The sequence below is a fragment of the Eurosta solidaginis genome, chromosome 5, assembly GCF_040869045.1.
Source record: "Eurosta solidaginis isolate ZX-2024a chromosome 5, ASM4086904v1, whole genome shotgun sequence".
Classification (NCBI taxonomy): Eukaryota; Metazoa; Arthropoda; class Insecta; order Diptera; family Tephritidae; genus Eurosta; species Eurosta solidaginis.
In genome coordinates this window covers 267,449,084-267,464,656 of record NC_090323.1, presented here as the reverse complement: position 1 = coordinate 267,464,656, position 15,573 = coordinate 267,449,084, and the positions used below count along the sequence as shown (strand labels likewise).

The 15,573-nt window shown below is 38.4% G+C and overlaps 1 protein-coding gene across 9 annotated transcripts in view; it reads left to right on the top strand.

Moving 5' to 3' along the window:
• kst (spectrin beta chain, non-erythrocytic 5 kst) overlaps window positions 1-15,573 on the top strand; it is a 155,916-nt gene that overhangs the window by 114,662 nt on the left and 25,681 nt on the right. For all 9 annotated transcript variants that reach the window (XM_067790372.1, XM_067790371.1, XM_067790370.1 and 6 more), the window contains 10 exons: window positions 2,991-3,107; window positions 3,177-3,439; window positions 3,514-3,643; window positions 9,834-10,021; window positions 10,087-10,866; window positions 10,926-11,517; window positions 12,267-13,342; window positions 13,417-13,563; window positions 14,953-15,331; window positions 15,390-15,529. In XM_067790372.1, the coding sequence (XP_067646473.1) occupies window positions 2,991-3,107; window positions 3,177-3,439; window positions 3,514-3,643; window positions 9,834-10,021; window positions 10,087-10,866; window positions 10,926-11,517; window positions 12,267-13,342; window positions 13,417-13,563; window positions 14,953-15,331; window positions 15,390-15,529 (3,812 nt within the window). The remainder of the gene's footprint in view (window positions 1-2,990; window positions 3,108-3,176; window positions 3,440-3,513; window positions 3,644-9,833; window positions 10,022-10,086; window positions 10,867-10,925; window positions 11,518-12,266; window positions 13,343-13,416; window positions 13,564-14,952; window positions 15,332-15,389; window positions 15,530-15,573) is intronic.

Genomic DNA, 15,573 nt, shown 5'->3' with positions numbered 1-15,573 from the left:
GATAAAAATGAAACACCTTAATGTGTATGCTTGCAATATTAAAAATATACGTGCATACATTGAAATAAATGATGCATAGCTCTGCATATGTGTGCGTGTTTCGGCTAGTGAAAGTTTTTACTCACCTCCCGTTATATGCTTATGTTTGTATGTATGTACATTTGTACATATTTGGCTGTCATCAGCAAGGTGCATCATACGGCTGTCACGTCAGTTTTCACTTTACTTCATTTGTTGCATTTTTGTATTCAATAAACGTACATTTGTAATGCATATACATATGTATGTATATGTAATTGAGTCCACCACGCCGAGTGTTTGCTCAATGAAACCAATTTTAATAAGCTCCATTAATTAATTCATTATGGCAAGATATGTATATGCATGTATATATGTATGTATGTATGTATGTCGGCAAAGCGGTGAATTGTAAACTCTTTTAACGGTATTGATACAATAAAATGACTACAAATTTGGGTCACATCAACTCAAAGCCATTTCTTTTAAATACGGCCTTGTCAAAATCCGAGACACAAGCGCTCAATCTACCTGTTTTTAGTTTTTCAACGTTTTTCTTCTTCAAAAATGTCAATGGAAGACAAACTCTATCCTAATCAAGCCTAGCGCAATGAACGAACTAGCTCGATCCACTTGTTAATAATTAGCCGTTTTATGATTATTGAAGTCATAATTGCTTAATTTCAAAGACTGCCTAAGTCGTGTTACAGCGCCGTGTTCCTACTTACGTAGTATCTAGAGGTTACCCATATAAAAAGTGTTCACGTGATTTATTCGGGAGAAAAGTCAGGACTGCTTTCGCGTTATGGCCGTTTTGGGCCTCTAATTTTACAGGAATTTTAGTGCTTTCGGTGCAATAAAAACTCTCATACCACTGATATTGTTATGTAATGCGAGTCTGACTTTGTTTTAATGTTCCTTCTGCGAAAACAGGAAGTTTTTATCTTAAAATAAAAGATCCCTTGCCCGAATGTATGACGTAGTTGGATAGTTCAGGGAGACTGATATCGAAAAGCCTAAAAGTAAAGTGCATAATGTTGATAAAATCTACAAGCTATTCTGACCTTTATACGTTTTCGTTTGTCCAGCGATTTTGTCTTACGTAATATCGCTCTTTTTTCCTAATTTTTTAGTTCTCTTCGCCTTGCATTCGTCTTTCGCTTTTCCTCCCGTCCCATCGATTCCCTGTTTCCTCCTCTTTCCCTCTATTTTCTTCCACCAGTTCCTTATCACCCCATTTTTATACTCAGCTGAGCTGACTCACAGAGTATATTAATTTTGTTCGCATAACGGTACCCCGTAACGGCATAAACTAATCGAGATAGATATAGACTTCTATATATCAAAATGATCAGGGCGAAAAAAGAAATTCATTTAGCCATGTCCATCCGTCCGCCTGCCCGTAAACACGATAACTTGAGTAAATTTTCAGGTATCTTAAGAAATTTGGTATGTAAGTTCCTGGGCACTCTCATATGGCTATTTAAAATGAATGAAATAGGACTATAACCACGCCCACTTTTTCGATATCAAAGATTTCGAAAAACCGAAAGTGCGATAATTCATTTCCAAACACGGATAAAGCGATGGAACTTGGTAGGTGGGTTGACCTTATGACGCAGAATAGAAAAGTAGTAAAATTTTTAACAATGGGCGTGGCACCGCCCACTTTCAAAATAATTTAAAAGTTTTGCAAGCTGTAATTTGGCAGCTGAGTATGTAATGTTCGGTTACACCCGAACTTAGCCTTCTTACTATTCAAAATTTTTCGCCACCTGTTACTCATTTTCGTCATTCATAAATAGGATTGCTTTATCAACTCTGGAATGCAAATAAGATTTCGGGGCGTGGCACCACCCACTTTCTCAAAACTGCATATTACATCATCTTTAAGATACGTATTCCCAGTCTTCTACAAACATTAGCCTACTCATGTACAATTTAGCAAATTTCCCCTTTCTTCCTTCCTGTCTTCTCGTTATTACTTCTTCTGGGTGTCGAAGATCGCAGGTAATCTCCTCCTAACTTGGCTGTCCCCACAAAGTGCATTCTAGCAAAGGCGTGGCAAACGAATAGATCATTCGCCTCATTTGCCTCAATGCAGGAAGCGCAGATTAGAGTAAGCGATAATATTGTTTAGCTCCTTAGAAAGGGCTCCTCATAGTCTATCGCAATACTGCAAGGGCTGCAGTCTAATTCCAACGGTAAGGGACGCATAATTATGTTTAGCTCTGGGGCACCTAGCCTGATAAAAATTTTAAGGTAACATACTGGCAAACAAGCACATTAGTACCTCATAAAAAAGAATGGATCTCACAACCGCAATGTATGTATATCCTCCGATTTATACAGGGTATTAATCCCCTTCACAGGCCATCTTCACTGACTGATAACAAACATAGGCGCAAATTATTATTCGAGTCAGATTACTTTTGAAAATTTCAGATTTCTCTTCATGTTTCCAAAATGGTGTTTATAACACTTTCATGCCAGAATATCTTGAAACCCAGGCGCTTTAATCTGCATTGAAATATCTTTAGTATTAGGAGAAGGGTGTATGTGATTCCAAAGCATTTCCTTTCGCATTGCGATACAGAGTCAGGTCCGAGAACTTGTGCAGGTAAACTGATACTGTTTTCAAACTCAGCACCAAAAACTGGCTGAAAACTTTTCCAAACGCTTACAAACTAATTCTTAATTTTTATTTGTGTAAGCTAATTTGGTCGAATGTCCTTTTTGTGCGAATAAAAAAAAACTATCTATTCCACTGTTAAATAAAACCCAACGTTTCGCTAATATTTGTCAGCTTCTTCAAGGGCATGTAGCATTAGATCGGACTAGCCCACAAAACTGAAAATTCAAAAATAATACATCACCGCAGATAGTATAACCAAAACAACACTAAACGTTTTATGTTCATACTTATAAAGTTGAAACTAGCAGTTAATGATTTAAATTTTACATTATTTAAGGTTCGCTTGGAATCAATCGGTGCTGAGGACATTGTCGACGGGAATCCCAGATTGATTTTAGGTTTAATCTGGACTATAATTTTACGGTTTCAAATCCAAGAAATTGAAATTGATGTGGTAAGTAAGCAAACAATAATAATTTAATTTTATTTATTATTTTTACTTTGAATTCGAATACATTTTTAGGATGAAGAAAACGAATCATCCGAGAAGCGTTCGGCCAAGGATGCACTGCTTTTGTGGTGCCAACGTAAGACACATGGCTATCCCGGTGTTAATATACAAGATTTCACATCATCTTGGCGCTCAGGTTTGGGTTTCAATGCGCTTATACACTCGCATCGACCTGATCTATTCGAATATAGCACCATTGTCAATTCGAAAAATACGAATATTGACAATCTAAATCACGCCTTTGATATGGCTGCTTCAGAGTTGGGTATACCAAGGTAGGATTGAAATGAATTAAAAAAAATTATTATTTTTTATGAATAATTTGCATGCAATTTGTCGCTATTTTCAGTTTACTTGATGCTGAAGATGTTGATTCGGCGCGTCCCGATGAGAAATCCATATTAACTTATGTAGCCTCCTACTATCATACATTTGCGCGCATGAAAAATGAGCAAAAGAGTGGCAAACGTATTGCAAATGTAAGTGCAAATAATCGTCAATACACAAACGATCGACGAATGTATTGTACAAAAACGATCATAACTGAGTACTAAGATTCTTCACCTGAGTAAATTTGCATAGCTCATTTGAACGCGCTGAAATTCTATAAGCTTTTTTATGAATTTTTTTTTTGCCAGAACTGCCGGTGATGCACAAAACCCTAACCGGATCCTTCAAAAAACCGACAGTTTTAACTCTATACAAGAACAATATCCTCACTTTCAGGTTTGAATCGATAGTAAGTTCTATTAAAGTATTCCAAGGAAATTTGAATAGAGATCGCACTTTTTTAGGCTCAACGACTCCGACAAATTTCAGACCAAGCAGAACTTTCCAAAATTCTAAATAATGGCTGTATGTTTTTGAATTTCATGAAGGTTTTTTTAGTTACTCGCCCTCATAACTTCATTTTTTTCTGCAGAGAGGAAATGAAAATGTTTTAGTTAACGGAACTGAATGACTGATTCTTCAGAGTATAACATTATCCACAACTAAGGAATATAGGAACAGACTGCTCTCAGAATCGCCACGGGCTGTCTTCTTATGTCCCCAGAACACCATCTGCATAATGAGGCGAGAATACTCCCCATCAGGGAGAGAAATGAGATGCTGACCAAACAGTTCCTGTTGAATACCCAGAAACCTGGGCATCCCAACAGACATCTGATTGATGAACCAGCACCGCCTAGGGGCTTAAGGAGTCATCTTCGTAAGCATTTTGAGGAAATACGGCACCTGAGAACCCAGCCGCATGAAGTGAAAAAACACAAGCAGGTCCTTGGTGAACTCCATAAACAGGCGTCGGACCTTTATGCCGGGAATTGCCCGGTGAATCCAGTACTTAACGAAAATTATCCAAAACTTGCGGAAGAGGAACGCATACTCCCCAGGGAAACGCGTGTCACTCTTGCTGAACTTCGTTCTGGATACTGTAACAGGTTAAACTCTTACCTATCCAGAATCAACCCTGACATACAAAATGTATGCCCCGCTTGCAATGTGTCCCCACATGACACCAACCATCTCTTCAATTGTAATGTGGAACCAACGCCTCTAACACCCCTTTCCTTATGGTCCACCCCTGTTGAAACGGCAAGTTTCCTTGGACTCCCGTTAGAGGATATTGATGACAATTTGTGATCGGACGCGGCTATTAGGTGGGGCGAGCATTGCTACAACAACAACATAGGAACAGACCGTTGACGACCTGAAACAATATCATGAAGTCGCGGATGTGAATCTGGAAGGCTTGTAATATGAAAACTTGGGATTGATGGTATACGATCCCAGAACCCATTATTTACATATGTAGACCGAGCTCCAATAGGTTGAGGCTCATAAGCAGAAATAGTTGAATGCTTCATAAAATCAGAGCTTATAGTTTTACCTGATGGCTAAAAAGAGTATTTGGCTTTTAAGAGTATTTTTCAAAAGCCATATGCATTCTTAACCATTAACACATCATTACTAAGCGATATTACTAAGCGATACTATCATCACTAAGCCGATACTAAGCAGCAACTCGTATGTACGTAAACAAATCAATCATCATTTACATACATGCATACAAGGCAGCGGAGAGATACTCACAAACGCATGTCATCATCAGCGACGTAGTACTCACGTATACACGCGCATATAGCTACAAACTACAAAGTTGCCGAAATTACTAGACCTTAGGAGAAATGGGTGAACGAGGAAACCGAGAGTATAAAAGCAGCGCAAGCTGAGGCATGACTAGTCAGTTTTGATTTAAGCACGCTATTGGTTGTGAAGTTAAGTGCTATTGTGAAGTACTCTCAAAGTAGTCTAGTAAAGACCATTTTGCATTATTGAATATTGGAGTTATTTATTCAACAGTTTAGCGATTCGAACGTCAGCAGAAGGTTTGGAATAAGTGGAATTTCCCTAAATTCGTTACAATATGTATGTATGTCAAGCTGATATGAAATGAAAACCATACATACATTAATACATACCTATAAATGCACTCCCGAAGTTAAATAACGCTAGAGAATGCTGGCTTTTTACGAATATATACATACTAGCAGACTCGGCAGACGTTGTTCTTCCCTAAATTTGGTCTATCTGCATACATTTTAATAAGCTTTTTCTCTCTAACTCTGCCCTCCCCTCTTCACTTCTTCTTAATCATTTTATTCACTCCTCCCTCCGTCTTTTTCGCTTCATCTATCTCGAGTTTCGTCTCACTATATCTCTTTCTCAGTCTCCTTATCCTTCCCTCTTTTCTCTTCTCTCAAGTTTTTCCCATTCTTCTTCATCCCTTACTGCCAGTCCCAGAGGGTGGTATGTATTTTGTTCCAGTCCCATTCCGAGTTCCAGTCCCACTCCGAGTCTCAGTCCCTATCCTAGTCCTAATCTCATTCCCAGCCCGTCTTTGGTCTACTTCCCCGAAAAAAGGATCGTAAATACTAATATAGGCAAATTTATATAATTTCAGGCAAATCAAATAGGACGTATGTAAATAGGTTTGTGGGTATTATCAATTCATGCTTTTTTTCGGCTTCGCATGCATATTTATCAGTTTTGCCAGGTTGATGCAACTAAATCGAATATCACAATGAGCAACAGATTTCATTTGATATACATATTACACACACATTCTAGGGGTATCCGGGTCCACGTTTTGGCCTAAATCTCGAGACCCTAGTCACCCAGCGGTATAAATTACTCTGTACTAAAGCACCCATCAACAGCTTCAATTTGATACCCATAATATAAAAGCACATCCTAGTGTTACCCTGGTCCACGTTTTGGCCTATATCTCGAGACCCTAGTCACCTATAGGTATGAAAACTACCCTGCGCACTCATCAACAGCTTCAATTTGATACTCATAATGTAGAAACACATCCTAGTGTTACCCTGATCCACGTTTTGGCCTATATATCAAGACCCTAGTCACAGATAGATATGAAAATTACCCTGTACTAAAGCACTCATCAACAGCTTTCATTTGTTATCCTTCTTGTATAAACACTTTCTATGGGTATCCGGGTCCAAGTTTTGGCCTCAATCTCGATACCCTATTCACCAATAGGTATGAATACTACCCTGTACTAAAGCACTCATCAACAGCTTTCATTTGTTATCCATATTCTATAAACACATTCTAGGGGTACCCGGGTCCACAGTTTGGCCTATATCTCGAGACCCTAGTCACCCACGGGTACGAAAAATACCCCGTATCAAAATACTCATAAACAGCTTCCATTTGATGCCCACATTGTACAAACATATCCCAGGATTACCCATGTCCACGTTTTGATCTCAAGACCCTATCCAGAACGTGATAAAAAGTATCCTATGTCTGTCTGCTGGTTCTAAGCTACACCTCCACCAATTTTCAGCCAAATCTGTTCATCCGTTCTTGAGTTATAACTAGTGTAACACATTAGAAACTTCAAAAATAACAGTATTTCTCCACTATTCAATCACTCTATCTATTAAAAAAACGCATGAAAATCAGTTGCGTAGTTTTAAAGGTTTAAACATTCAAAGGGACATGGGACAGCAAAAGCGACTTTGTTTTATAATATGTAGTGATAGTGATACCTGCAAAAATACCAAAGAATTTTGAGGAAATGTTTAATATTTTTAACGAAAGATTATTTTTCAATGATGTATGCATTCTTAACATTTTATGTTGCATTAACAATTAACCATTTATGTTGCATAAATATGTATGGTATGTACATTTATGTCAAGCTGATATGATATGAGAATACATACATATGTACATTCATACATGCCTATAAACCTACGCTCGAAGTTAAATAACGCAGCGAATGCTATGTACATATGTACGTATGTGTCGCATCATGCCTCACTCAAAAGCAATTAGCGCGCATAGTTGACACCGAACAATCACACACACGAATTTTTTGGTAGAAATGTTACTTTTGTTTAAACAATTTGGCTGATATAAGAAAGGAATCAAGTATTTGTTTTTTATGCAGAACGAAGGTAAATATTTCAAAGTTTTACTGAAAAGTAGAATTTTTCAAATCCATCCTTCCGTTTATAAGTTATAGCTGTGTAAACAAAAATTTTATGATTTTTTACTACATTTTGGCAATTTGCCACGCCCCTATAATATATACCTTCAAATTATATTAACTGTACCATCTCACGTAGCTAAGCTTTCAAATGCAAAAAACTGTTTTAAAATCAGAGCATTCTGTGTGAAGTTACGTGCATACATGGCATTTAGCGACTTTATTTTATAAGATTTATAGATGTACATCTATATACATACACGCAATTCAAAGCAAGTTTGCTCGTACAATTCACAGCGAACATACACTGCATTTTCAACTTCAGAATTTTGCGTCACATTTTATAAAATTTCACTCTCATCATTTTTTCATAACGCGCCTTAAGAAATATAACTTTAAAAATTATTAAATATTAACGTAGAGGAAAAGTTGCCTACGTACCAAATTTCAAATAAATCGCTCATTACTGAGATTTTTTGGAAGCGTTGGTCCCTGGAAGCAGTGCCTACTGGATTCAATACAGACTTATACAACTAGCTCTCAAATCCGGATCCGTTCAAGTATCCGTCACCGAGCTTGACAAACCCGGTTTTTTAAATTCCCTTATACTTACATCACTAATGCAATCGTACCCATATTTTACATATACGCTTAAGTTTTGCAATAACAACTGTTATAGATGCAACTCAATACTTCAGCTTCAAATACTGTAATTGAAATGTTTAACGCTCTATTTGATGCCTCGCTGAGGTTCAATGACTAGCCCATAGAATTTGCATATCTAGACGCTGTTGATTTTCATTAATCACATGATTTTCTATGGTGACAAAAACTTAGGAAGTTGTTAATAAGTTTGCTATTGTTGTAAGGGCGTGAAACGTTACCTTAACTCATGTTAGAAAGCTTTTTACGGTAGAGACAGACCTTGACTGTTATAAATCGGAGTCGTTCGGAGCCGAAAATATTTTTAAAAGCAGGATTATAGATACAGAATGAAAGCGAAGGTTGATATCAAGATTTTTTCAGCTCATTAAGACAAAGGTTCTCAAAGGTCATTCCTTGTCAAAGCAATCAAATTTAGAAATTTTTCGTTCGGGCCATTAGTGAGCAGCCAAAAAAAAAAACAGAAATCCGCATCCGCCATCAGAATATGCTTAACGGGTTGTGGTTCGGCCCTAACTGCAAAAAGTGGAAAAATAATCACTGGCGGTTGAGTGTGTTTTGCAAAAAACCCTCCACCGGGACCCAGATTCGGATTAGCCCAGCTCTAAGGTCCTATCTTAGTATACTTTTTAAGATCATCCTACCTTAAGGTTATTTTATACAAAACGCACCGAATCAATCAGCTGAAAAACGTCATATCTCAAAACTTGTTTTAAAAACTACCCTTCTTAGCTGAAATTGGTTTGAATTTATGATAAAATGGTTTTGAAACAAGTTCTGAAATATGGCACTCTTCAACCGGATTCTGAAACATCATCAATCAAACTCTGTTTTTATAAGTATTCCACTCAGCAATCGAATTTCTCAATTTAATTAGTCTTTTTTATTTTCGATTTACTGAAACTGATTGATTGGTGTGCATCCCAAACACTTTTTCGAAAAAATTCGGAAAATCGAAACAATTTTATGAATTTTTCGAACGTTATAAATGAATTTTTTTGAATTTATTTTGCAGTTTTTTAGTCCAATCAATTTAAGAGTTAGGGGTCTCTCAAACTTCGCATTGATTTTTGATACGTTTTGTTCGAAGGATGTTTAAGATTTTTCTCCATACGTAGTGTGAAAATTGTGTTTATGTTGAAGAAATCTGAAACATCCTTCGGTAAGAATTGTTAAAAGTCAATGCGAATTTTGGGTGACCTATAACTCTTACTGTTTAGACTTAAATTGATAAAGCTAAAAAACTACAAATTTAGAAAACGGCAAATGTAAAGTTCGAGTATTTCGCTAATGTTTCAATATTTTTCGAAATGGTTTGCATAGTTGCAGTAAAATAACAAGAACAAAAGAAGAATAATTTTTTTTTATGAAATTTGATAAAAACTGCCACTGCGATTTTTCTGTTCGCTGCTGTATCGACATACGAATACGAAATCGAATATCAGTAGGAATAAGTTATAATCCGTTGTCTTACTTTGTATATTAAGATTGTGGGACAGTTGATGGATGCTGATCGCAAGAAAATTCATTACGAGCGCCTCACAACAAATCTCTTAGGTTGGATTAGACAAAAGACATTGGAATTGAAGCAAAGAGATTTTCCGAATTCTCTGGAAGGTATACAGCGTGAATTGTTGGCATTCAAAGAATATCGAACAATTGAGAAACCGCCAAAGTAAGTGATAAACGAGTTATAAAAAAATGTTCTCTCTTTCAACTTCCGTGCTCTCTCTCACATAGGTATAAGGAGCGTAGTGAAATTGAAGCGCTCTTCTTTACCATCAACACACTACTGAAAGCGCTCAATCAGCCGCCCTACAACCCACAAGAAGGTCAATTGGTGAATGATATTGAAAAAGCGTGGCAATTGCTTGAATATGCTGAGCATAACCGCGAGGTGGCGCTGCGCGAAGAATTATTACGTCAAGAAAAATTAGAGCAATTAAATTACAAATTCGAAAAGAAGTCAGTACTGCGCGAAGGCTATCTCAAAGAGATGATTCAAGTGCTCTCCGATCCACGCTATTTGCGTCAAGTGGACGCTACACTAAAAAAACACGAAGCCATTTCGGCGGATATATTGGCGCGCGTGGAACGTTTTAACGATTTAACAGCTATGGCCAATGAGTTGGAGCGTGAAAATTATCATGGCAAGGAGCGTGTAAAGAAGCGCGAGGAAGAAGTCATGGATAAATGGCGTATGCTACTAGAACTGCTCGAAAATCAGCGTTTGAATTTATCACAAATGAGCACACTAATGAATTTATTGCGTGAAATTGGCAGCACAACCGAAGCGATAAGAGAGTTACAAACACAATTCGCTTCCGAAGATGTAGGGCCACATTTGTTGGGTGTCGAAGAATTACTGCAGACGCATTCGTTGCAGGAATTGCAGGTAAATACTTATGGCGAAACATTAAAACGTTTCAACCGACAAGCACAGCCATATAAAACATCGGAACAAAAAGATGCAGCTTTGCTTTTGCAACGACTCGATGACCTTGAGAAAGCCTATGCAATGTGAGTATGAAGTTCGGTAATTCAAAAATAAGTTGTTAATATATAATTCATTTTTGCAGTTTGTTGAAGTTGTGCGCAAAGCGACGCGCTTGCCTCGAAGAAGCAAGAAACTTTTATCATTTCATGGAAGATTACGACAATGAAGAGGGTTGGCTGGTGGACAAACAACGCATCTGCAAGACCGGCATCACAGCAAAAGACTTGCGCGCTGTGCTCTCACTACAACAAAAGCACAAAGCGCTTGAAGATGAGATAAAAGTGCGCAAACCAAAATCAACACAAATGTTGGAGGCTGCCAAAAAGCTTATTGGTGAGAAACATCCGCGTTCGGCTGAGATTAGAAGCCGTATTGAATCATTGGCGGAGCATTGGAAGGCGTTGGAAGAATTGGTGGATATACGACGTCGTCAACTTGAGGATGCTGCTGAGGCGTACCAATTCTATACAGATGCCAATGAGGCAGAATCTTGGCTAAATGAAAAAATGGCTCTGGTAAACTCAAATGACTATGGTACTGATGAACCCTCAGCGCAAGCGCTACTACAACGCCATCGTGATCTACAAGGCGAATTGAATGCCTATTCTGGTGATATTTTAAATTTAAATCAACAGGCGGAAAAGCTTATCAAAGCTGGTATTTGCACGCTTGAGGTACGTATCGTGATTTTTATACTCAGCAGGTGGGCCGTAATGGTAAAAAGAATTTGAGATAAGTGAAGACTATCAAAATGATCGGCGCCGTAAAAAATGTTGATTGAGCCATGTCCGTCCGTCCGTTAACACGATAACTTGGGCATATTTGGACCCAGAATAAATTGGTATCGAAAATGGACGAAATTAGACTATAACCATGCCCACATTTTCGATGTCGAAATACTGAAAAACTGGTATAATTGATGGACAAAGCCGATTAAGTGATGGAACATACCTAGTGATTAGATTTTATGATGTAAGATACATATTTTGTGCAATTTGGGAAAATACATGGTGTGGTGGTAGCGTACTCCGCCTACCGCACCGAGGGTTCTGCATTCAACTCCCGGGCAAAGTAACATCATAAAATTTAGAAATATATTTTTCAATCAGAAAAACATTTTTATCATCGTGGTCGCCCCTCGCAAGTGATTTGCAAGCACTCCGAGTGTATTTCTGGCATGAAAAGCTTCTCAGTGAAAATTTATCTACCTTGCAGATGCCGTTCGAAGTCGGCATAAAATATGTAGGTCCCGTCCCCAAAATTTGTAGGGAAAATTTAAGGAGCACGACGCGAATTGGAAGAGAAGCATTTCTGTTTCAGCTTCTCCTTAATATATGCCCGATGTAGACTTCCTTAGTTGTTTTTTTTATGCAAAACAATTTTGAATTGCTCAACTAACTTTCCGACTTCTTTATTAATCAAGCTCTCAGCTGCCGAACCTGAAATGCCTGAGATCGAACAAGAAGAATGGGTCAACGAGACCCGCCTCGTACCGAAAGAGGTGTGGGAAGATGAATGGGTAGAGAAGTTGGAGCACAAGAAAGTGACAGAAATGAAGCTGTTGCCACACGTACGCTCAATGTTCCCCTTCGAGGGCCAAGGCATGAAAATGGATAAGGGCGAGGTAATGTTGCTTAAGTCTAAAACGAACGATGATTGGTGGTGCGTGCGTAAAGATAATGGCTTGGAGGGCTTTGTACCAGCCAACTATGTGCGCGAAATTGAACCACGCGCCGTCCCCTGCATTGTACCCAAAGCGGAGAAGATAAAAACGTTGCAAAAGGTGAAGAAAACCATTTTGGTACGCCAAGTGGTGCCAGTGAAACGCATTAAACCAATTGCAGCGCCACCTCAACCACTGGTCAAGCGACGTGCCCTGTCCAACAGTATTAACGAGAATGCTGACAGCGTAGAGAAGCGTCAGAAACGTATAAATAGCACATATGATGAACTACAAGATACAGCACAGAAACGTCATGCGTTACTCGAGGACTCCATACACCTGTTCGGTTTCTACCGTGAATGTGATGATTTTGAAAAGTGGATGAAGGAAAAGGAGCGCATAATAAATTCAGATGATGGCGAAGGTGTTGAGAATGCAAAACGTAAATTTGAAAAATTCCTAACAGATCTATCGGCCGCATCGAAACGTATCGAGGAGATTGATGGTGCTGTTGATAATTTCCGTCGTCAAGGTCATTCACAATTGGACAAGGTCATAGCACGTCAACGGCAAATACATCAAATTTGGCAACGTTTGAATAATGCGAAAGTGCAACGTGAAAAGAGCTTAGAAGGTGCATCCAGTGTGGATCTGTTCAATCGCACGTGCGATGAGGCTAAAGTTTGGATGAATGAAAAAATGTTACAGCTAGACACAGCGGTTATAAGTCCAGATTTGAAGACAGTGCAAGCTCTGCAGAGACGTCATCAAAATTTGGAACGTGAGTTGGCGCCTGTTGAGGAGAAGGTGAACCGTGTAAACTATTTGGGCAATTCGTAAGTTATTTGGATTCGGATATTACGAATGGTCCTATTTTCATTGATCTATATTTCTATTATCTTTTATGCAGCGTTAAGAATGCGTATCCAGCTGAGCGTAATAATGTGACGGCTAGACAACAGGAAGTATTGGATATGTGGAAACAGGTGCATGGCAAAGGCAGTGAATTGAGGGCGCGCATTGAAAGCGCTGTTGGACAACAAATTTTCAATAACAGGTAAATATTTGTTTGAAAAAGTCGGTATTTTAATGACATTCAGACTGGTTGATGCAAGCTCTCAGGTTCTGGTTAGCGTCGTTCAGCCGACAATAAAATTACCTGAATTCTACTGAATTAAATTTTTAAGTTGACAGCACGGGACATATCGAAAATTTTCTTTTGCCGTTCCACCCTTTTCAGCACCATCCATAACTCGAAGCCATACAATAGGGCAGGTATGACGAAAGCTTATTGAGTTTGTTATTTGTTTGTCGAGAGAAGACTTCACTTTTCATTACCTCCTCAGTCAAAAGTAGCACTGGTTGATTCTCCGGTTCTAGGCTGCCATTGTTACAAGTATTTATTTGCTATAAACGGATATCACAACAATTGTTTCCTAAAATGCCGTACGCGTCAAGGGAGATATCACTAAACTCTAAAGACCAGAAGGTTCGTGTGTTCAGAAAAATTATTACCACAACAACATGCGGGGTTGGGGGTAGTGACCTGGAAGTTCTTATGTACGCGGATGGCTGGATAATGGACCTGCACTATTCTTAAAGTAACTGTAGGTCAGGTAGTCTAATCGACTTCGTCAATCATGGACTCCAACTAGGACGAGCTTCTTTTCAAGGTATTAAAGGGTTGTTAAGCGCATACAAAGTTTGTTTAGCGTTACAGTTTCCCCAACAAAATGTAAACATTACCTACCGAGGCGAATCTTGTTACAAATATGAATGTATCATACACATATTTAGCAGGCGAGGCCCGGAACTCGAGGTTGTGAGCTGGATGGACTAGATAGTTCAATATGATCATATAATATTATTTGCAAGATGGTCGGGTAAGTGGCTTAATCGTGCCTGTTACCGGAACATACCTTATCCATACCCGGCAAAGGACCAGCAACATCAATAATTCTAGCCAAAACCTTCGGAGAGCGCCTTTATCGCTATAAGAAGATGAAAAAGAAGAAGCTTCTTTCCCAAAATAACTAAAGGTGCTATAAGAACGATGACGTTTACCAAGATTTTCTGCCTGAGGAAACTATCAGGTTGAAGAGAAAAGGAGCTGATTAGTTTTGTTTAACGGCAACAACACTATCCGAAGGTTTTGGGGAGTACCATTAAAGTAACAGTTCATTTTCGAATAATGTTCCGATACTTAAGTCGCGGGAACGAAAATGAGTCTATTTATAACTTCCTTTGTCGATGTTTCAGGGAATCTGTCGCATGTAAAGGAGTTTAATCTTTCATTTCTCAATGAGAAAGATTATGTAGAAAATATCTGGTTGGACGAACGAAAAAAATTATTCAGTCTTCTTGGGATGCTTAGACTGCCATTCAAACTCCTCTCACAGCTCCACTGAAGGCTTTACTAAGACAAGTCATCAATTTTCTCTTTTAGTGCGAAAACGTTGCTGGCCTGGATCGACTCCGTAAAGGATCAGTTGAACGCCGACGAGTCAGCACGTGATGTAGAAACAGCCAATAATCTATTGAAGAAACACAACGACCTTGGCGACGACATCAAAGCTCACGAAAATGAATTTGCTGAAGTAATCAATTTGGGCATACAACTCTCAGAAGGCAAACCAAATATGGAAGAAACCGTTAAAATAATTGATCGTCTAAGAGCCGAACAAGATGCTATACATCGTGGATGGATAGAGAAGCAGAAATGGTTACAACAATGCGTTGAGTTGCAAATATTCAACAGAGAAGGAGATAAAATCGATGCAACAACAAAAAGTCACGAAGCATTTCTGGAATACAGCAACTTGGGCGTAAGTTGATGTTTGGTCAAAGCTTAAATATAATGTGGCTAACTGAATTTTATTTTAGAATTCACTCGATGAAGTAGAAGCTATACTAAAGCGACACCTTGATTTTGAGAAGAGTCTTATGGCGCAGGATAAAATACTGAAAGGCTTCTCCGATAATGCCGATAAATTAATTGCTAACGATCACTACGATAAAAAATAGTAAGTAAACTCACAATTATATAGGTTTCATAGTATTTTACGAA